The 21,399-nt window shown below is 31.0% G+C and overlaps 3 protein-coding genes and 1 long non-coding RNA gene across 7 annotated transcripts; 2 read left to right on the plus strand and 2 right to left on the minus strand.

The window, feature by feature from the left end:
* The first annotated feature begins 494 nt into the window (after nucleotides 1-494).
* On the plus strand, nucleotides 495-2,547 carry LOC124911950 (patatin-like protein 2). The gene is made up of 7 exons (XM_047452494.1): nucleotides 495-671; nucleotides 754-935; nucleotides 1,023-1,209; nucleotides 1,302-1,463; nucleotides 1,727-2,029; nucleotides 2,099-2,274; nucleotides 2,369-2,547. Exons 1-7 carry the CDS (start codon nucleotides 540-542, stop codon nucleotides 2,427-2,429), a joined length of 1,203 nt encoding a protein of 400 aa, XP_047308450.1. The 5' UTR covers nucleotides 495-539; the 3' UTR covers nucleotides 2,430-2,547.
* A 2,658-nt stretch (nucleotides 2,548-5,205) lies between these two features.
* Nucleotides 5,206-6,172, minus strand: LOC124912360. 2 transcript variants are annotated; one of them, XR_007096654.1, is made up of 3 exons: nucleotides 6,127-6,172; nucleotides 5,681-5,973; nucleotides 5,206-5,608 (listed from the first exon to the last, which is right to left on the minus strand). It is a non-coding gene; the product is annotated as an uncharacterized LOC124912360 (long non-coding RNA). The 2 variants fall into 2 exon arrangements; XR_007096655.1 differs by having other exon boundaries at nucleotides 5,206-5,973.
* Nucleotides 6,173-6,321: 149 nt separating this feature from the next.
* Nucleotides 6,322-10,689, plus strand: LOC124912494. 3 transcript variants are annotated; one of them, XM_047453126.1, is made up of 11 exons: nucleotides 6,322-6,485; nucleotides 6,572-6,629; nucleotides 6,725-6,791; nucleotides 6,888-6,955; nucleotides 7,263-7,804; nucleotides 7,982-8,565; nucleotides 9,231-9,462; nucleotides 9,540-9,675; nucleotides 9,768-9,862; nucleotides 9,955-10,078; nucleotides 10,448-10,688. In XM_047453126.1, the coding sequence occupies exons 1-11, from the start codon at nucleotides 6,403-6,405 to the stop codon at nucleotides 10,532-10,534; spliced, it is 2,076 nt and encodes a 691-aa protein (XP_047309082.1). In that variant the 5' UTR covers nucleotides 6,322-6,402; the 3' UTR covers nucleotides 10,535-10,688. The 3 variants fall into 3 exon arrangements, with proteins under 3 accessions (XP_047309082.1, XP_047309080.1, XP_047309079.1); XM_047453124.1 differs by having other exon boundaries at nucleotides 7,266-8,565; nucleotides 10,448-10,689; XM_047453123.1 differs by having other exon boundaries at nucleotides 7,263-8,565.
* A 3,083-nt stretch (nucleotides 10,690-13,772) lies between these two features.
* LOC124912742 (polyadenylate-binding protein 2-like) lies at nucleotides 13,773-21,339 on the minus strand. Its single transcript, XM_047453391.1, has 10 exons — nucleotides 21,325-21,339; nucleotides 16,418-16,855; nucleotides 16,212-16,330; nucleotides 15,485-16,141; nucleotides 15,338-15,415; nucleotides 15,156-15,245; nucleotides 14,957-15,088; nucleotides 14,469-14,660; nucleotides 14,153-14,362; nucleotides 13,773-14,039 (listed from the first exon to the last, which is right to left on the minus strand). Exons 2-10 carry the CDS (start codon nucleotides 16,851-16,853, stop codon nucleotides 13,794-13,796), a joined length of 2,160 nt encoding a protein of 719 aa, XP_047309347.1. The 5' UTR covers nucleotides 16,854-16,855; nucleotides 21,325-21,339; the 3' UTR covers nucleotides 13,773-13,793.
* Nucleotides 21,340-21,399: the final 60 nt, after the last annotated feature.

Consider the following 21,399-nt stretch of genomic DNA (forward strand, 5'->3'; position numbering starts at 1 on the left):
GTCAATTCAAGTCTCCAACTATTACATCATTAAATAGCCAAATAAAATGACATAAGATTATGCCTATACAAATATTTTAGTGGTTGCCATATAACTGCATAAGATTTAGCAAAGAACAAAATCCAAATCATTGTGTTACATTTATAGGTCATTTCCACATTAAAATGAATTTGTAACTATAATTGAATTGGATAATTAATTAGTCTATATATAATTTAATCATTGAAATTTCTCCAAAGTGGAGGTGCTACTTTATAAATAAAAATGGTCTAAGGAAGCTAATAATTATTTAACTTGATGGATCCATTGATTACAATTCTCACCTGCAATTCCTTTAGTCTCACCTACAATTCTCACCTTTGGAAAAATTATTCCTTTCTTGTACTAGTCCAAATTGATCAACTAATTGTATCAATTCTTTTAACAATTTTCAAGCCTATAAATAACAAATCTTTATACAACATTTCTTGCTCAATAAATTGTGTAAGACTCAAATAAAGTTTCCAATAGTTTTCTTATACTTTTCGATTTACGAAAACATGTTATCACCAAAATCGCACCTTCAACCCCCGACTTATGGAAACTTGATAACTATTCTCAGCATCGACGGAGGTGGAATAAGAGGACTCATCCCCGGAACAATTCTTCGATTCTTGGAACATGAACTTCAGGTACATAAAACTTCCCGCGACAAGTTCTATAAAAAAAGGATAACATAGATTTTCGATAATTCACGTTAGTTATGATATGTAGAAACTCGACGGCGAGGAAGTGAGACTTGCGGATTACTTCGATGTCATTTCTGGTACAAGTACCGGAGGTCTAGTAACCGCGATGCTAACCACACCCGACGAAAACAACCGGCCCTTGTTTTCCGCAAAAGATATTACAAAATTTTACCTTGAACATTGCCCTAAAATTTTCCCACAAGTAGAGTAAGTCAACAAAAAGAAAATTTTGTTCAATTCAAGTAAATTTAATTTAATTGCATCATTTAATACATTAATGGTACATATATGTAGGTCATATTTTCCTCATGCTAGAAAGCTATTCAAAGCCTTCTATGGACCAAAATATGATGGAGTTTACCTTCATAACATCATAAGGGAAAAACTTGGTACCACAAGATTGCATCAAACACTTACTAATATAGCTATACCAACTTTCGACATCAAAGAACTCCAACCGACTATTTTCTCCACATACGAGGTTACCTTAATTTTGACTCTCGATCAATATTATAAATACTTGTTTTGTATTGTTTACTAATTGTTATTCGCTTGTATTTATGTACGGTTTAGGCAAAGAACAATCCATGCATGAATGCATTGCTATCGGATATATGCATATCAACCTCCGCTGCTCCAACTTATCTTCCGACACACCATTTCGAGATCAAGGAATCGTCTGGGAGTGTTAAAGAATTCAACTTAACCGATGGTGGTGTTGCTGCAAACAATCCGGTATAAATTAATTATTTGTTGTTTTTGAAACATTAAAACTTGTAGTATTCATAAACAAAGTTTAAAATCTTAATAAAAAAAAAGTAAAACGAAATGAAAGAAATGAAAATGATAAAAAACACTAGAAAAAATCTTATCTCCGTTTTTCAACGCATCTTAACCACATGTAACATTAATAAAAGATCTATAATCTCTTGTCACATACATATATGAAATACTTGTCTAGAGCAAAATTTTGAAATTTACATGAAATTAATTCGTAGACATTAGTGGCGCTTGGAGAGGTAACAAAGCAAATAATGAAAGGATCATCCGATTATTTTGCTATAAACCAAATGGATTATGGGCGAGTATTGGTTATATCTTTGGGAACGGGTGGAGCCAAAGAAGAAGGGAAATATAATGCAAAAGATGCCGCTAAATGGGGTGTGGCTGGTTGGCTTGCTAATGGCGGTTCCACACCTCTTATCGATGTCTTCACTCAAGCAAGTGCGGATATGGTTGACATTCATCTTAGCATAATCTTTCAAGCACTTCATTCTGAAAGAAACTATCTTCGCATCCAAGTAACTAGCCCATTTTTCTTTCTTCTATTCGTCTTTTGAAAATGGTTATAACTAAAATCATTTTGGTAGGATGACACGTTAACATGGCCATTGTGCTCGGTGGACATAGCCACTAACGAGAACTTGGAGAATCTCGTGAAAGCAGGGGAAACTCTATTGAAGAAACCGGTTTCTAGGGTGAATTTGAACACGGGTATTGTGGAACCTACTTCTAATCGCGAGACTAACGAAGAAGCGCTCTTGAGGTATGTTTTATTTAATTATGATTTGTGTTTAAAGAATAGAGTGTTTCATTAATTTTTATACAAAGTTAAAAAATATTATGTATACATATTGCAGGTTTGCCAAGTTACTAAGTCAAGAGAAAAGACTCCGAGATATTAGATCACCCCATAAATAAACATGTTGTGAGTCGATAATGAAATAATTTGTTTAATAACCTCTTGTATGAACAATGGTTCTAATAAATGTAAAATCTTAATTTATCTAAAAATTTAATCAACTTAAATAATTTCTTTTGAGATATAAACTTGTGCATATCTCTTTGTTGTGATGGAATTGTAAATGTCCATAATTGTATGAAGAATGTATATTTGTATCAAATATTTATTGTTCTTTGTAACATTTAAATGAATTAATATAATGCATTAATTAGTGTCTTTATTATTTTAATTGAATAAAAATCTTTAAAACATTATTATACTCTCATCTATGTATGTTATTACCGAATTATGAGTTTCCATCTTTAATATATATATATTTTTTTAAATCTCATTTAATTAAAGTAAGAGTGTGGATGATTTGTTATATACATTATAACTCATAAATACTAAGTAAGTCCCACATTTTTATTTACAAATTGAAACATATGTGATGGGTAGTTTTTAGATAAATATATTAATATTAGAAAATAAAATATTAAGAGATAAGGACTGAATCTAACATTCAACTTTAATATGACTTGTATCAACTGTCAACTACCACCTCTAATTATTTATTTAAATACACCACCATTTCCTTTATCTATTCTTGGGGCTAACCTAAAAACTTGTTCCCTATAGGATTAGTTGAATATTATATTCAATTATTTAAATAATTTATTTTGTACAATTTAAAAAAAATTAATTATTTTAATATAATGATGTTGATTGTTTAACTTTCATAATATATTAACTTATTAAATATTGTATTGAGGGACGGATATATAGGATTCGGTTCACCGCCAAAATAAAAATTAAAGTAGAGACGTAATATTCCTCTCTAATTTCTTTAAAAAAATCAATACAATTCACTGGTTATTTGTATAATTATAAAAAAATAATAATAAAATTAAATTCGTTTTATTTAAAAAAAAAATGTTATTTTTTTAAGTTCACTTTAGTTTTATTTTTTCAAGCCCGCCCAACTCTAAATTTTATATTGGTATTGATTGTATTGTTATTACTTCACTAATTTCATAACCAATTTAATTGTCTAAACTAAAAATATATATTCTAGAAAGTTAAATGGTTTATTAGGTACAAGAATATCAATTATAATTGGTCAAAATTTGTTCACCGTGGATTCTCATTTGTGGGCAGGTTTGACCTGAGTTGGCGGCCGAGAAAGACTAGTCATTCATTCAGACTAGCCATTTAGGTATTTGTGTTAAATATATAATATTATCAATATATTTATTTATTATTTATATTTTATTAAATATTTTAAATTTATTTTTGTATTGACATGTATTATTAGTAATTATTTATACTTCTTAATTAATTTGTCACTTTTTTATTTTATTTTATGAAATGGTTGTTTACAAACATTTTGGACTTACATTTTACAAATTAAATATTTTTTTTTGATATCACATTTTAAATTGTCAGGTTGGTTTAGGAACTATAAAATATGTGATATTCAAAAAATTTGGAAAATTTTGAAAAAATTATAGATTTAGTATTTATTTTTTAAAAACATTCTGAACACCCTACCATTATCTACGATTTAACAATTTTGACATTTTTTTAAAATGGGGTGTTATTCGCGACATACAAGTTTTAAATTGTCGTATGCTATTTAAATATCTTAAAAGAAGTGATGTATGGAAATAGTTGAGAATAAAAATTGATAACTGTTTTTATGTGTAAGAATAGAGATAAAAACACAAAATAAAAATTTTGATTTTATAAATATATAAATTAGTTAAGAAAAGACGATAGGGTAAGAGAATCAAACCTCGAACAAATTTGGATAATTTAAACTTATAAAACAAAAAGATCAAAGTTGAAGCTAAGTTCTTATGAAAAAAATATTCAAATGCAAAAGCGATATACGTTTTATTGGATTCAAGAAACAATATGATTTTGTCCTTTAGGTTATATAAGATGGAGTGTGTTACAAAATTTCAACATAGTGTTAGGAAACGGAAGAAAAAACAGGTGAATGATGAGTTGGACCGGCTGAAACAGGCAGAGAAGAAAAAGAGGCGACTGAAGAAAGCTTTGGCTACATCAGCTGCAACAAAAGAGACTTGATGAAGAGGGTGCTGCAATTGAAGAAGCGGTTGCATTGCATGTTCTGATAGGAGAAGACTTCGATAATGATGATGTTGATGTCTTTTTGGGTGGTGGGAGGAAGGACAATTCTTCCTTTTCATAGATGGGGACCGAATTCGCAAGGGTTGGGACTGAATAATGATCGGTCGGTTCTGCATCATTCTCAGCCTATTATGGAGAATCATCTATATCCAGCATATGTATGTTGATGGGAGGAGGAGAAGGGGTTTGGAAGGAGCACAAATATCTACTGGACTCATTGCTTCAAAGGCGGTTGCTTCACTCCATCTTACGGCAGTTATTTATTCAACAGAGTGTTTCATGGTTAAGATGAACCGATTCTCTACATTTGTCATTCTTTTTGCTCATTGTTTTGTGGAAAATTACTGTTAAACGATGTGTACATAGAAGTTGTTTACATGTTTCTTTCTTGGCATTGTTTATTTTTGGGGGAAAATGCTACTTTTGATTGTCAAATGTAAACAAAATCTTTGTGTTCCTATTGTAGAATGTTCTAACAATTCCCAGAATGTTCATTTTAATGTTGTTGAGAAATAGAAGTTAACTATATGCTATTACATTAAAAAATGAGACAAATAGGTAACCGGTGTATTTCAGGACTAAAATAAATTCTTGTACTAACAAAGTAGATTTTGGTAGTTGAGGATAACATGAGTGTTCTAAACAATGATCATCACACAAACAAAAGAAATGATGCAGTATGGACACATGACGAGAGTACAAGAGATGTAATTATTATGTGTTTGAATTCGGCCGGATGATGAATTGACACATGCGGGTCTCTCTCTCGCAGAAGAACTTCCTCTTGTTGTTCAAGCCCCGAGCTATTATTATTATCTGTGAGTTTAGCAGGGGAGGAAACAAGGTTCTTGAACCAGGTACCTTGAAATCTAGGGCTTCCTCTATTTGAATTGCCCGGTGAATTTGATGCAGTTGCTGGTGAGTTTGGAGCAGCAACATTAACAAGGAACCGATAAGCAAATTTGCTAGCTGAGACGATCTCCATTTTAGCCTGCCTGAACTGAAAAGGCAACAAAAAATGACCGTATGCAGCCAACAAGCAAACAAGCTATTATCGGTCTATCTATCTTACTCTATATGCAGTGGTTTCTGCAATTTCTACAGCATATCTCCAGCATTTGCAAACCTGTTCACCCAACCTATTTTAAGACCATTTATAACTACCCATATCATATCAACGAAGACAAATTTCATCAATGAATTAATACTTATTGAACAAACAATCTCAATCTCCTTCACACAAACAAACCACGATTGAGTTCATCCATCCAATTAACGAGATAATTGCTATTAGTAGAAGGTTGAGATAACGGAAGCCTTTCGCGTGATGGAAATCTTTTGCGTAACGGGAAGCTCTTCACGTAACTGGAATGTCAATCACGAGAATCAAATGAATTTTCCTTAAAACAAAACCGAATCAGTGCATCATCATTTACAATATGAACAATAAAAAAACCTCATAGTTTAGGGTTTAAAGATGAACATAATAAAAATAATAACATAAATCGATACAATCACGTTTAGGGTTAGGGATTTGCCACTCGTCGTGTGCCGTCCGTCGAGAGAAGAGAGAGAAAGAAAATAACAACGAAATGAAAAAATTTAAGTATTTATATAAAAAATATTCAATTCGCATCATCCAAAATAAAATAAAATAACCCAATAAATATTATGGGGATGACCACAGATGCAAATATACCCTAGACCGAAGACTCTAAACCCTTGCATATAGTATTCAAATAATGCATCACAGAAATTGAAGAAACCCACAATAATCGAGCTCTAGTTTAGCTGATGATGGAAGATGAACCGGAAAGCGAAGGTCTTGCCATCAAAGCCCTTGGTTCCCTCTTCAAGATTACAGAAGTCTTTCTATGGTAACACTTAATATCTCTCTTTCTCAGTCTTTCTACAGTGAATCCATTAGATAGTGCGTCATTTGTTCGCTTTTTCCATTCAACAGGGACGACGATGACGACTCATTTGAAACGAGCGAAGGGTTACGTTCTAAGGAACAAACTGTGAGTTGTTCATATTTCATGGTTTGAATTATTCATCTCTGTATGAATTAGTGATGGGTATTGCTAAAATTTAATCTTTTTCTTTATGAATGCAGAACTTTCTTGATGATGAAGATGTTGTTAATCATCATGCCAGATTGAAAACCTTTTCCATTACAGCAGGCAAAACTTATTTTCAAAATAACTGAATTAGCATTTGATTCACACCTTAACTATTTTTAATCAGCATTGAAGAACCATTTTGTTATTTCTTTGCAGAGGATGCAGAGCTTTCCATGCTTATGAATGAATTGGGTCTTCCACATTCCTTCCAAACTAACAAGGCAGTAAGCTTCACTCCCCTTTTCCCCCCGAAAACAGTTTTTTGTTTTAATTTATCATGATAATTCAGTTTGTTGCTCTATCACAAGCTTATCATGGTCAGTGGACATTGCATCTTCGACTGGTTGGATTTCAATGATCTGACTTGTTAAAGTAGAAAGTTTCTACATTGTCTGGGTTTTTTTTAACACTGAAATAGATCTCTTATTTGACATTCATTGTGTCAATCTATCTCATAATATATTTTTCATCCTTTAGAATGAGATTTGTTGTAATCATTAGATTGTTTTCTTGTCTATATTTGTCTTTCAGAAGAAGAAGAAGAGAAAAGAAAAGGTAAAAATGAAGGACCCAAACCTGGTTATTCTCGATATTCATGAAACAATTGCCAATGGCACTGCGAATCCAACCAAAGTGAGTGAGACAGAGACTGCTTCCACAACTGTTTTACATGATATATCTAGCACTGTGAGTTCATTATGTTCCATGTCAAAGCTGGACTCCAGTGAACAATATTCCTCTGATATTGCAGTTGGTGCGCACAAAACTGAATGTCTCATTGATCAAGAAGAACAGCTTGCCGATAATTCATCAAGTATTAAAAATGAGGATAGCATGGAAACTTCTGCACAAATAGATAAGATCGATGATGGATTTTTGGACCAAAGGTTTGTGATTGCTGAAAATATTGACCATTTTCTGAAGGAAGAGAATGGAGGCCTCCTGGAATTTGCCTGTACACCCATTGATCAAGAAGAACAGCTTGCCGATAATTCATCAAGTATTGAAAATGAGGATAGCATGAAAACTGCTGCACAAATAGATAAGATCGATGATGGATTTCTGGACCAAAGGCTTGTGATTGCTGAAAATATTGACCATTTTCTGAAGGAAGAGAATGGAGGCCTCCTGGAATTTGCCTGTACACCCATTGATCAAGATGAAGTTAATTCATCAAGTATTAAAAATGAGGATAGCATAGAAAATTCTGCACAAATAGATAAGATCGATGATGGATTTTTGGACCAAAGGCTTGTGATTGCTGAAAATATTGACCATTTTCTGAAGGAAGAGAATGGAGGCCTCCTGGAATTTGCCTGTACAGAAGGTGATATGGTGAATGATGGTGATTTGAATAGTACAGAAGCCAATTTGGCTACATATCCACATTCTCTAGAAGTTATGGACCTGGTTGGGACTGATGACAAAGGTTATAATGCATCCGGAGACTGGACTTCACACTGGGACACGTTCTACATGAGAAATTACTTCTATAATATCAGAACAAACGAGTCGACATGGGAACCTCCAGAGGGCATGGAACACTTAGCATTTAGTGAAGCCGACAAACTTGTAGAATTGGATATTGAGAGTGCCAGTCAAGATGTTGTACCTGATACCTCTCACCTTGTGCAGTCCGCAGATGGTTGTGATGTGAAACACATTGTTAACTCAAGTTTAGCTCTCTTTGATGACAGTTTAAATGCTAATCTTCAAATAGAAGTCATGGATTCTTCAACAGATGTAGCGGACGTTGAGGATAACTCTGCAACAGAAAAAATAAGAAAGAAAGCAGTGAAAAGGACACGCTTGAGGAAATCTATCCATGAAAAAGGTTTGTCTTCCCTTAATGTCTCCAAAGATTTACTAATATCAAGTCAGTAGGTAGAAAAGTTTGTACATTTGGTAATACGTGTACCTACCAGAGTAACTCATGCGGTGAAAATTTTGAACTAAGAGACTGATGTCTCAGGTTCAATTCCCATTGAAAGCATCTTGATTAAAGTGGGAGGTTATGGCAGTGTATACTCCAAAAATGGGAACATAGATAAATAGATAATATAAGAAGTTTAAGTAATCTGATAGAGTTCAAACTCTAGTGTTTAAACAACCCAAGAAAGGAAGGCGAGGGTAAGAAAAATCGAGAGACAAATATAGAATCCTTTCCATAATTGCATAACATTAGTCTCCTGTATATAACAGAGTAATTCTAAGTGTAATATAATTCTAATACTAATTGATAAACTACAATGCTAACTTACTTATCCTAACCAACCGACTATGATAAACAACACTAGTTAAATATATTTTTCTATTATTATTAATTTGTCAGCCACTTGTCTTTGTGTTTGACCCTTCAAAACCCTGATCTTCGTCTCGTATGATAATGCGGGTGGTGCTTTTAAGTATTACTGTTCAAGTATTTTAATGTTTAGTATGAAAATTAAATATAATTATAAAAAATGTTGAGTATTTTGTATTTTGGGTTATTAACCTCAGAGATTCAGGTCAAAGGGATTTTGGAAGAGTTTTCTCTTACTATTGCAAAATATTGGTGGCAAAGATATATACTATTCTCCAAATTTGACGAAGGAATAAAAATGGATGAAGAAGGTTGGTTTTCCGTCACTCCAGAGTCTATAGCAAGGCATCAAGCAACACGTTGCTGTACTGGCATCGTAGTCGATTGTTTTGCAGGAATGGGTGGCAATGCCATTCAATTTGCAATGAGGTGAAGAATATTATTGTTTTCTTTTTTTGCTTTAACTTGGACTTGTGTCTTATTTTACAATCATCTATATTATGCAGCTCTAATCATGTTATTGCAATTGATATTGATCCAAATAAGATCGTCTGTGCAATCCATAACGCTGGCATATATGGGGTTGATGATCGTATTGATTTCATAGAAGGGGATTCTTTTGTTCTTGGACAGAGGTTGAAGGTAAATGGAATAACCGTTGTTCTGAATCATATGGAATGGAAGCGATAATTTTTTATCTAGGCTTATGTTTTTCTTTTTCAAAATTGATGCAGGCAGATACTGTTTACCTATCGCCTCCGTGGGGAGGACCGGATTATTTGAAAGCAAAAAGATATGATTTACAGACTATGCTCAGGCCTCTTGATGGGTATGATAACGTGTGTTTAACTTAAGAAATCAGTACTATTAGCCTTTTGGTTATCATTAACTGTTGTTGTTGTCTATGAATTCTTTGGTCAGGCGTGCTCTGTTTGATTTTGCAAAGAAAATTGCTCCCAAAGTTGTCATGTTCCTCCCAAGGAATGTTGATTATAACCAACTTGCAGACTTAGCCTTGTCTTCTGTTCCTCCATGGTCATTAGAGGTGAATTCTTGCAATATTTTTCTTAAGAATATTTTGATCCTTTGATCCAAATAACTCAAAATAATGCATTTAGAAGAAACCCAGATCAATAAATCCTTATTTTCTATTATTTATAACATTCTGCATCAGAAAAGCAAGATTTGAACCCCATTTTTTGTTTTCCTTATTATTAGAGCTCACTTTCATGCATTCTCAACGAACCGCACCCCTGTTTAAGCCAAAGAATCACACTAAACCGCCACAGATCATCAAAAGTCAATGAACATTAGGCTCACTATTCTCGTTTGACAGCATTCTTCTTCTATCTGACAATATATATGTTCCCAAAAGTCTAAATTTAAGCTTCTTTTTTTCCTTTCTCATAACCAGGTAGAGAGGAACTTCTTGAATGGCAAACTGAAGGCAATAACTGCATACTTTTCTGACCCATCAAGAAAAAGAATAGATATATATTAGAACCACCACAATAGTGTATCATCTGGAGTAAATTTTGTTTGCTATAAAATGTAGATCATGTAAAATTCTCATTATTTTATTTTATATTTATGGTCGAGGCAAGCCGACGATAACAACTTATGTAAATTAATTTATTCAAGTGGAGTAGCTTAAGAATTGCATCAATTATTTTTTAGAACAGTTTTAGTTAAAACTTTTATTTAAAATGTCATAAATTTGAAAATGAAATTTTTCATTTAAAAAAAATTCATATTGAATAATAAATATTCTTGAAGTTAAGCTGCAGCCTACATTGCATACCATATCCAGTTTGTTTTTATAACAAATAAATTGCTATTTAAAAAATGTTCAATTATTATCTAAGATTTGAACTTATATAGTTTTTTTTAATCAGATGGGTCAGATTTTTTTCCAAATGAAAAAAACATTCTGTTATATTATTTTAATATATTAATTATGTTTTTTAAATTAATTTGTTATATTTTTTAAATAAAATAATATTTAGAGACGTTTTTGTATGTATTATTAAAAATTGAGAATTATTTTTAATATTTACCCATTTTAATTGTTCAAGTTGGTTTGGGTAACTAAAAAATGTTTAATCTAACAAAGACTTGATAAAATTTGAATAGAGATAGATTATTATTTATTTTTTAAAAAATTTTATAATGATATAACTTTGTGTAATGTTTATCAATTTGGACTATTTATATTTTAAATTAAATATTTTTTTTGAGATATACACATTCAAAATTATGGAATATGATTTAAATATTTTATAAAATTTATAATGTGTGAAAATAATTGAAAAAATCGAAAAAAGAGAAAATTGATATTTTATTTTTTATCAGTGTAGTAAATTAATTCAGAAAACAAAAATACTAAATTAAAATATTAAAAAGGGATATTCTTTTGTAAAAAAATCAAATGACCAAAATTGTGTCGGTTAATATTAAATCTAACACGTTCCAAAAAACAAATAGACCATTTAAGAATATGAAAACATGACAATAGTGAAATAGACAAATAATGGTTTATTAATATGCATATAAGTTTATAAATTAGTTCATTTATTGTAAGAATAATAAATTATTTTTAAATTAATAGACATTATTCAATTAATCTATCTATATATATATATATATATAATGATACTTAATTTTAAAGTGTCCGGATTGGATTGTCGGGTCGAGAGTTGTGGTTAATTTGAATATATATATATATATATATATATGATATGAGAGTAAATGAATAATTGAGTCGGATTGAGAGTTGATCTGCCCATAAACTTAAAACGGTTTAAAATAAAATTAAAAATGCTATAGATATATTTTGAACTCACAACCTAACACAAAAAAGTACCACCATTTAAACAACTAGGCTAATAACACTTTATATTTTAAATTTAACACCAAGATGAATGCAAGACATTTTAATAATATAAGTTCAATTTTTTTAACTAACTATAATATTATATATATAAAATGATGCTTAATTTTGAAAGTATCCAGATTGCCGAGTCGAGAGTCTATATATATAAATAATAATGCTCAATTTTTAAAGTGTCCGGATTGTTGGGTCGAGAGTTGTGGTTAATTTGGATACATACGTGAGAGTAAATGAATATTTGGGTCGGATTGTGGATTGACCTGTCCATAAACTTAAAACGGTTTAAAATAAAATTAAAAATATTATATGTATGTTTCGAATTTACATTTTTACCGTAATTTTTTTCGCGATTTTTTATATCCTTTTTCGTGCAAATTCACGGACTACCATGGCTACATGCTAGTTTCTTTAATATCATGTAATCAAAATAATTTATAAATATGTAAAATTATAAAATAATTCAAATAATGTAACTAAATTTGAGTTATTAGCCCCCTCAAATATTATATTTATATATTCAGAATATATCTTTAATCAAGGTTGACCAACAAGCTATAGCATTAAAAAAATCACAGATATTATATATATATATATATATATATATATATATATATATATATATATATATATATATATATATTAATTTAGAAACTTAAACCTTTATCGCTTCAACTATTTGGTTTTCATGTTATAGATTTATTATTTTTTCTTACCTTAAAATGTAATAAAATACACCAAAATTGTTGATTGGAATAAAATCAAATTATAAATAAAAATAAAATAGAATTAATCAAAAACTTATCCACTCAAAATATATTAATTAATATTATAATTTACAAAGAAAAATTTAAAATATAACAACTTTATTTGTGTTACCTTATTTTGCAAAATAAATATAACTTTATTTGTGTTACTTTATTTCGAATAACTTTATTTTTTATTTTTTAAAAATGAATCAAAATATTTAAAATAATAAAACTTATAGTATTAACTTTTTTTTCTTATCAGAAAAAGGCAATAACCATTTAAAATTAATTTTTTTTATAAATAAAATAATATCATTTTAAATAACAATACTTAATTATACTTAAATATAAAATAAATTATTTAATTAACTATAATTAATATTTAAACATTATATAAAAAACCATGATTTATAATATTAAATTTTCACTAAAAACATAAATATTTCAACAAAATCATATCTAACATTTTAAATACAATATATATATATATATATATATATATATATATATATTATATATATATTAGTATATTATATATATATTAGTATATTATATATAAAAATGAATCAAAATATTTAAAATAATAAAATTTATTTAAAAAAAATATATTAAACTTCTTATGCCTTAAATATAATTAAAAATATATTATATAATTATTTTTTTTTTAAATAATTTTTTATTATGACTCTAGACAAAGATTATCAACAGAAATAATAAACACGGCAGCAGTGCCTAAGATAAATATAGACTATATTTCCTGAGTTTCTTATGCTCAACAAATTTAAATAAATGATTATAAACATAAAACATCACAATATATATAGATAAGTGAATGCATAAATTTAATGAAAGTCTTTCTTTCTCATATAAATTGTTTACAAAATTATAAAAGAATCAAATGAATAAAAGATTTCGATTATTATGACAATTAACATTCGAAAATTCAACATAAAACCAAATTGATGAATAAGTTAACCAAAAAATCTCAAAACCTCTCTCAAATTTTCATGTCAATGCAACAACCAAAAGAACATTTAAGAAACTATCCAACTGAAAAAAAAAGGTATCAAATAGATACTAATAAGTTATACTAAAAACGTTTTCAACCAAAAGACTTTAATCTTTCAAGCGACGATACTGTCGCTTAGTGACATCGATGCCATCTGACTAGTTGGGCTACTTACCTGTTGTTGCTGCTGAACTTTCCTTAAAACGTCTAGAGCTTCCGACACTTTAGCTTTCAATGCTTCGGGCGATTCAAGCAAATGTAATACCTCAGTCTGGTCCATCTCCAGAAGCATTCCTGTCACTTTAGCTGCATTCTCATTTTCCAGTTTGTGAACCAAAGGAAACAGATTTTCACCCAGCATCTGTTGTTATGCACAAGAAGACCAAAAGATCGTTTTAATGGTATTTTAGGATGATATGTTGCAGAATTTAAGCGTGTTCAATTTTAGCTTTTGAATAAGAAATGAGTATTTACCATCCTCTGCTGCTCTGGAGTTGCATTTGCAAGAGAACTGATTAAGGCAGTAACTGGAACAGGTTGTGCAAGGCCAGCACCATTATCATATGAAACAGGAACAGGAATAGGAACTATTCCACCACCCGAAACTGGAGCATCATTCACGATATTGCGAGTTCCTGGTGGATAACGGTAAACACGCCCTCCTCCTCCTCTAGGCATCAACATCTGTTATTATACCATGCAAAACAGGGGAAAATTAAATATATATATATATATATATATATGTGTGTATAAAGAAAGAAATTTCAAAAAATACGATGCAAAGTCTCACCTGCTGTTGTTGCATAAGTGGAACAGATTGCGGTTGTTGCATAGGACCACCACCTCCTCCGCGTCTGCCGCCAGGGCGTTGTTGGTTATACTGACCGGCCTGTTGGATGAATGGGTAAATGAAGTTAGGCATTGCTGCACCACCAGGAGGCCTCATTCCAGGTACAAGCTGTTGCTGATAACCGAAACCAGCCTGCAAGTAAATTCCGATATCAGGATTAGGGTTGAATACAAAGATAGGAGGAAGATTAACATTCTCAATTTTTAAGTTGGATTATTTGGTATCATGTACAAACAAATCACGATTTATAAATTATGACACATATGAGTCTAGATTTAGATCCTGATCTTCGAAAAACAAATCATGGTCATTTTTATACCAAATGAAATAAAATGATTAAACTATAAGAAAACAGTCTTATACTGTGATTGTGAGAAAATAATAGTTTTCAAAGCAATTTAGTATTCAATTTAAGCAAGCATTTTAACCTGAGAAGGGATCATGGTGGGTGGTGGTGGTTGTCCATATATGAATTGTTGGCCAATCCCCGGTGAATACATTGGCATACGAGGGCTCATTGATGGTGGCATTGTCATAGGTCGCATCTGAGAAAACTGAGCCTGCAATTCAAAGCATATGATTAAGATTCATACAAATAACACAGTGAGTCGTAAAAAAATGATATACCTGTAATTTTGCTTGCCTATCTTCTTTTCGTTGGGCAATAGCTACATAAAGTGGTTTGCTTACAACCATTTTTCCATTCATCACTAATAACTGCAGATAAATATATAATAGGCATCACCAAATGCATCTTTTTCGTTCTTTTTGAAATATTTTAAGAAGAACAAAACAATAGATTCACTTACTGCACGAGATGATTCCTCAGCAGTTGAGAATGCAACAAAACCTGAACCCCTGCTGATCCCGTTAGGATCTCTCATGACCTACAAAAATATATTTCGTTAATAAGAGATTGGTTACAATGTTGATAATTTCATATGCATCAGACATACTTTGAAAGAGGTAATTGTGCCAAACTCGGAGAACAAATCCTTAAACTTATCATCATCAATGCTGTCATCCAAATTCTTGATGTATAAATTCAGTCCTTGAGATTTGTCAACAATTTCTTTAGCAGTCTGCTCAAACTTAGACTTTAACTCAACCGCCCTATCAGATTTCTTCTGAGCTCTCCCAACATACCATTCCTTATCATCAAACGTTTTTCCATTTAGTCCCTCAACACAATTGGAAGCATTATCAGGATTCTCAAAGTTAACAAATCCAAAACATTTCGACTTTCCATCAGCATCTTTCATCACCACAACACTGGTAATAGCTCCATACTCACCGAATATATCCTTCAATTCTTCCTCTGTTATTGACTCAGCAAGATTCTTCACATAAACATTGTTATACTTGTTACTGTCTAATAAAGTTTCCCTTTCCTGTTTACGAACAAAGTTTCCCACATAAACTGGTTTGTCGTTTAATAGCATGCCATTTAACTTCGCAATTGCTATTTTCGAAGATTCCTCATTGCTAAACTGCACAAAACCATATCCTCTGGAGAAACCATAATGATCAGATGCTACCTTGCAAGAAATTATAGTTCCAAATGTACTGAAAGTATCATGTAATTGTTTGTTGTCGATTGTTTTGTCCAAATTCTGTAAGATGGTAGAAATCAAATTAGAAAATCATGTTCATAAAATCTCGAATAAAACTTCATGTACTTACTTTTATGAATACGTTACCAGCACCACTCCTTCTTAAGGTAGGATCGCGACACGAAAGCATAACTCTGATTGATTTTCCATTCAGTAAAGTGAAATTAAGCATTTGAATTGCCCTGTTAGCTGCAAATTGCAATAACAGTTTGATCACCACCTAACATGTAAAACTGTAAACAGATTATAAAACTCGAGAATTAACGATTTCCTTACCATCATCTGCATTTCCGTAATTCACATAACCATAGCCGAGAGAATGACGAGTAGTCATATCCTTACAAACCCTAACAGAAATGACCTGACCTATATGACTGAAATGATCATACAATACAGAATCAGTTACATTGACGTCCAAGTCACCTACATATAGAGACGTTGTACCAAACTGATTCCCTGCAGCCACACCGTTCGCCGGTGGTGCCACTGTATCTTCTCCGGTCGCTGGTGTTGGTGGTGCCGCCGTAACGGTGCCGTCAGTGGCTGCTGGTGTCGTCATGGTGCCGGCAGTGGCTGGTGGTGGTGCCGTCATGGCTCCGGCATTGGCCGGTGGTGGTGCCTCCATGGCTCCGGCAGTGGCCGGTGGTGGTGGTGCCGCCATAGCACCGCCGCCGATCGGCCCTGAGACGTGATTCTGTTGAACCTGTGCCATGACTAATTTTTTCACTTTTTTCAGTTAAAAATGAAAATAAAGAGAGAAACAAACCCAATAGAGTGAGAAAATATTTTAATATATAAGAATGGGTAAAAGTCAAATATATAAATAAATAGATAAGAACGAGTCTAAAGGTAAAAAATAGGAGTAAAATAAATATAATGATTCCTAAAATAAAAATTACTTTATTTAATTATAAGAATATAAAAGTAGCTTTTAAATAATATTTGTTATATTATAACTAATTTTCACTTTATAATAAAAATATTATTTTTATATAAATAATAAATTATATATATTATTTTAATATATATCTTTCTAATTTAAACATTAAAATAAGAATAATTTAAAAAAAATATATGTTTATTTTGAAAATTATTTATATTATTTTTTATATTATATATCTAAACTTTTATAATTAAATAAATAACAAATTAATAAATAATTTTGTCTTTACATATTTAAAAAATTATAATTCAATTATTTAAATATATATATTCAATAATTTTAATTTTCTATTATATAATAAAATCTTTATTTTCAATATAAATTCAAATAAATAACCAAATTCATACTTTATTATATTTAAAATAAAATTTTATAATTAATAATTATGAATTATTTAATGTGTTGTCTTTAAATCTAATTCATTTTTTATTATAAATAATTTCTTACTTATTTTATTTATATTCTCTAAATCTAATTTCTCTATATACTCTAATTCTATAAATAAATTATATAAATCTTAAATATATAATAAGGAGAAACTAAACAAAAAAAATAATAATTTAAAAGAATATAATAATTTATAACAATATTTAAAACAAATACAAAGATAATATCTACTTTTTATCTATAAATATTAGTTTAATATATCCTAATTCTATTAATATATAATTTTAATTTCATTTATTTATTTTCATGAAATTAAAAATAATAATTTAATATTAACACTAAAATATAAGTTAATATTTGTTTAATAGAATAAAAGATTTTAAAATGTATTATTTATTTAAATATTAATTTTAATATTTTCTAACATTAATTAATTGTAAAACATTTTTTATTTTATTTATTTTAAAAAGTCATATTTTGTATAATCTGGCAGAATTAAGTGTCATTTTATTAAAGTATTATAACTATCTCCTATTAATATATCTTTAATAATTTAATAATGATATATCTTTAATTTAAATTAATTTTTATTTATTTTAAATTAAAATATTTACAACCAAACTAACAATATTTAATTATATATATTTAAAATATATTCATGTTTATTACAAATCAACTATTAATGATTTTGATTTAAAAAAATCATTTACAATCAAAACTGATATATTTTAATTATATTATGTCCCAAACTAATTATTAAATTTTTTTTCATTTAAAATCAGTATACACAGACAAAGTATAACCATTTTTTGTGTATAAAAGTTGTAAATCACCTTGAACAAGTGTCCCATTGTAATAATTTTGTGTCATGTTATTAAAATATCTTATATTTGTAACATAAGTTTATTATTTTTTACAAATTTTTATTATTGATTTTTGTAACAAGCAAAAATTTAAAAAAAAACATAAGATAAAGTATATTTTTAATTTTCATAATTTTTAAAATAAAACTCTTATCATTTGAATTACCTTAAAGGTTAGTCTAATATTTACTTATTTTACTAATTTATATTACATTACATTAATAAAATTAGACTAAATACTTTTAAAATTAATATGATAGCTGAATCAAATTTAAGGAAGAAATTATAAATTGTCCATTAAAAAAATGAATTTGGTCAAAAGAAAATGGTTTTAGTTAAATATATAGAGACAAACATATAAATTTGTTAAATATATAACACATTTAATTTAAGTGCAATTATAATATAAAATGGTTTTCCATGTCAACTACCATATAACCGCAGATCCATGAAGAAGTTTTTTACCACTAAATGATTAGTTTCTTAAATTAGGTAAGTTTGTTTCTGCCTAGGTTTGCTATACACTAAATCTTTGGCTCCAGAAATCTTGAATATTGACGGTTCCCTCTTGAGATTAATCGATTCTCAGATTTTCAAGTCAATTCGATTTCAATAAGAACAACAAAAGATTATTATGTTTCTTTGAATTCTGACCAAATTTTAATAGGATAAAGTAATGGATTCTCCTGTTGGAGATGATGGCGCCACTGCTGACTGCAAAGGCGAGGAAATCGACAGGCTCTTGGCCGAAACATCCACATCTTCTTCTTCTATACCATTGTCAAACGCTGCAGGAATTCAACAACATTCAGATGACAGGAAAATGGTGTCAATCGATGTGGAGGTAAACGAGGACCAATGGGATACAAGGTTTTCGTGGAAGAAGCTATGGCGGTTCACGGGTCCAGGTCTGCTGATGAGCATAGCATTCTTAGATCCTGGTAACATAGAAGGGGATTTGCAAGCCGGTGCAATAGCGGGTTACTCATTGTTATGGCTAACAATGTGGGCAACGTTGGCTGGCCTACTTATCCAGCTGTTATCGGCCCGTTTAGGAGTAGTGACGGGGAGACACTTGGCGGAGATATGCAGAGAGGAGTACCCAACTTGGGCGGGGCTTTCGCTATGGGTAATGGCTGAGGTGGCGCTTATCGGGGCCGATATCCAGGAGGTTGTAGGGAGTGCTATTGCAATTAAGATTCTAAGTGATGGGTTTTTACCCCTTTGGGCTGGTGTTCTAATTACAGCCTCTGATTGGTAAGAACATTTGAATATATTTGAAATCTTTGGTTGATTGATTGGCTGAAGTGGTTGGTGTTTCCTGTAAATGTAAATCATGCAGTTTTGTGTTCCTGTTTCTTGAGAACTACGGAGTTAGGCAATTAGAAGCAGTTTTTGCAGTTTTCATCGCATTGATGACACTTACATTTGCCTGGATGTTTGTTGACACAGAGCCCAGTGGGAAGGAACTTGCCATAGGTTAGTTTCAAATAAATGTAATTCAGACTATCAAACGCGAGAACTAACCGCGTTTACTTGGCACTACAGGTATTTTGGTGCCGAGAATGAGCTCAAAGACGATAAACCAAGCTGTGGGGATTGTGGGTTGTATTATAACCCCGCATAACGTTTTCCTCCATTCGGCCTTAGTACAGTCTAGAAAAATAGATCCCAACAAGAAAGCCATGGTAAGGGAGGCTGTGACTTACTTCTCAATCGAATCATCTGCTGCCCTTTTCATTTCCTTCTTGATCAACTTGTTTGTCACAACCGTGTTTGCTAAAGGCTTCTACGGCACAGAACAAGCTGAGTTCGTCGGGCTGGCAAACGCAGGCCAATATCTGGAAGACAAGTATGGAGGCGGTATGTTCCCAATTTTGTACATTTGGGGAATCGGTTTGTTAGTGGCAGGACAGAGCAGCACGATTACAGGCACATACACCGGTGAGTTTATCATGGGTGGATTTTTAAACCTAAAGTCTAAGAAATGGATAAGGTCATTAATAACGAGATCATGCGCCATCCTACCGACCATGATCATCGCGCTTTTCTTCAACAGGACAGACTCTTCGCTCGATATATTGAACGAATGGCTCAACGTTCTTCAGTCCATGCAGATACCTTTTTCGGTTATCCCTCTACTCACAATGGTATCCAAGGAGGAACTCATGGGAGACTTCAAAATCGGGTTTATTATGCAGAGGACAGTTTGGACGTTGGCTGCACTGATATTAGCGATAAATGGTTACGTTATGGTGAATTTTATGCTATCGGAGGTGACAGGGGTTGGGATAGGGATTTTGACTGCGGTTGGTGGGACTGCCTATTTGTCGTTTATCCTCTACCTTATCTCGTATTCATATACAAGTGGAAGCCAAATGGATGCAAATGGCTTCACAGATATAAGCAGTAGGATTTGAGACAAAAAAAGTAGTTCAATTCAGGAGGCAATAGATATTAGATAGTGATAGAAAGGTGGGGGTAAATATACTTACAAGCGGATACATACATTAATTCAATGTCATATTTTGACAATTATATTAACCAAATACATACAAATCATGATCAAATCACACACAGATCACAGAATAGGCTTTTGGCAGGACGAAGAGAACTACTTCCTTTAAAAGTCCATCTTTTTATTATGTACCCTGCAATGAACCAGGTTTTAGCTACCTATTGTTGTAATTCTATAGCATAATGGACTTTAATTTTTCGGGTTTTCTAGTTCTCTCTAGCAGTTTAAGGATAAGCTACATCCCAACAAGAGTTAGGCTATTTGTTTGATGCGTGAGTTATTCCAGATTATTTTCAAATAACCTACTATTCAATCAACAATCTACTTATCAATCACTAAAACCATGTTAATAACCTGATTTTTAATAACCTACATGAAACAATGTTATTGAATAACCGTGTTGGTTATATGCATATGATGAGGCTAAGCTACAGAATATACATGTATCGAAAGTATATGGAGAAGTACTTACTGATGATAAACTTCATTCACACATATAGAGGCCTACATCAGATCAGCTCATGCTCAAGTTCAACCAGTAGTGAAC

The sequence above is a fragment of the Impatiens glandulifera genome, chromosome 8 (assembly GCF_907164915.1).
Source record: "Impatiens glandulifera chromosome 8, dImpGla2.1, whole genome shotgun sequence".
In the NCBI taxonomy this organism is placed as follows: domain Eukaryota; kingdom Viridiplantae; phylum Streptophyta; class Magnoliopsida; order Ericales; family Balsaminaceae; genus Impatiens; species Impatiens glandulifera.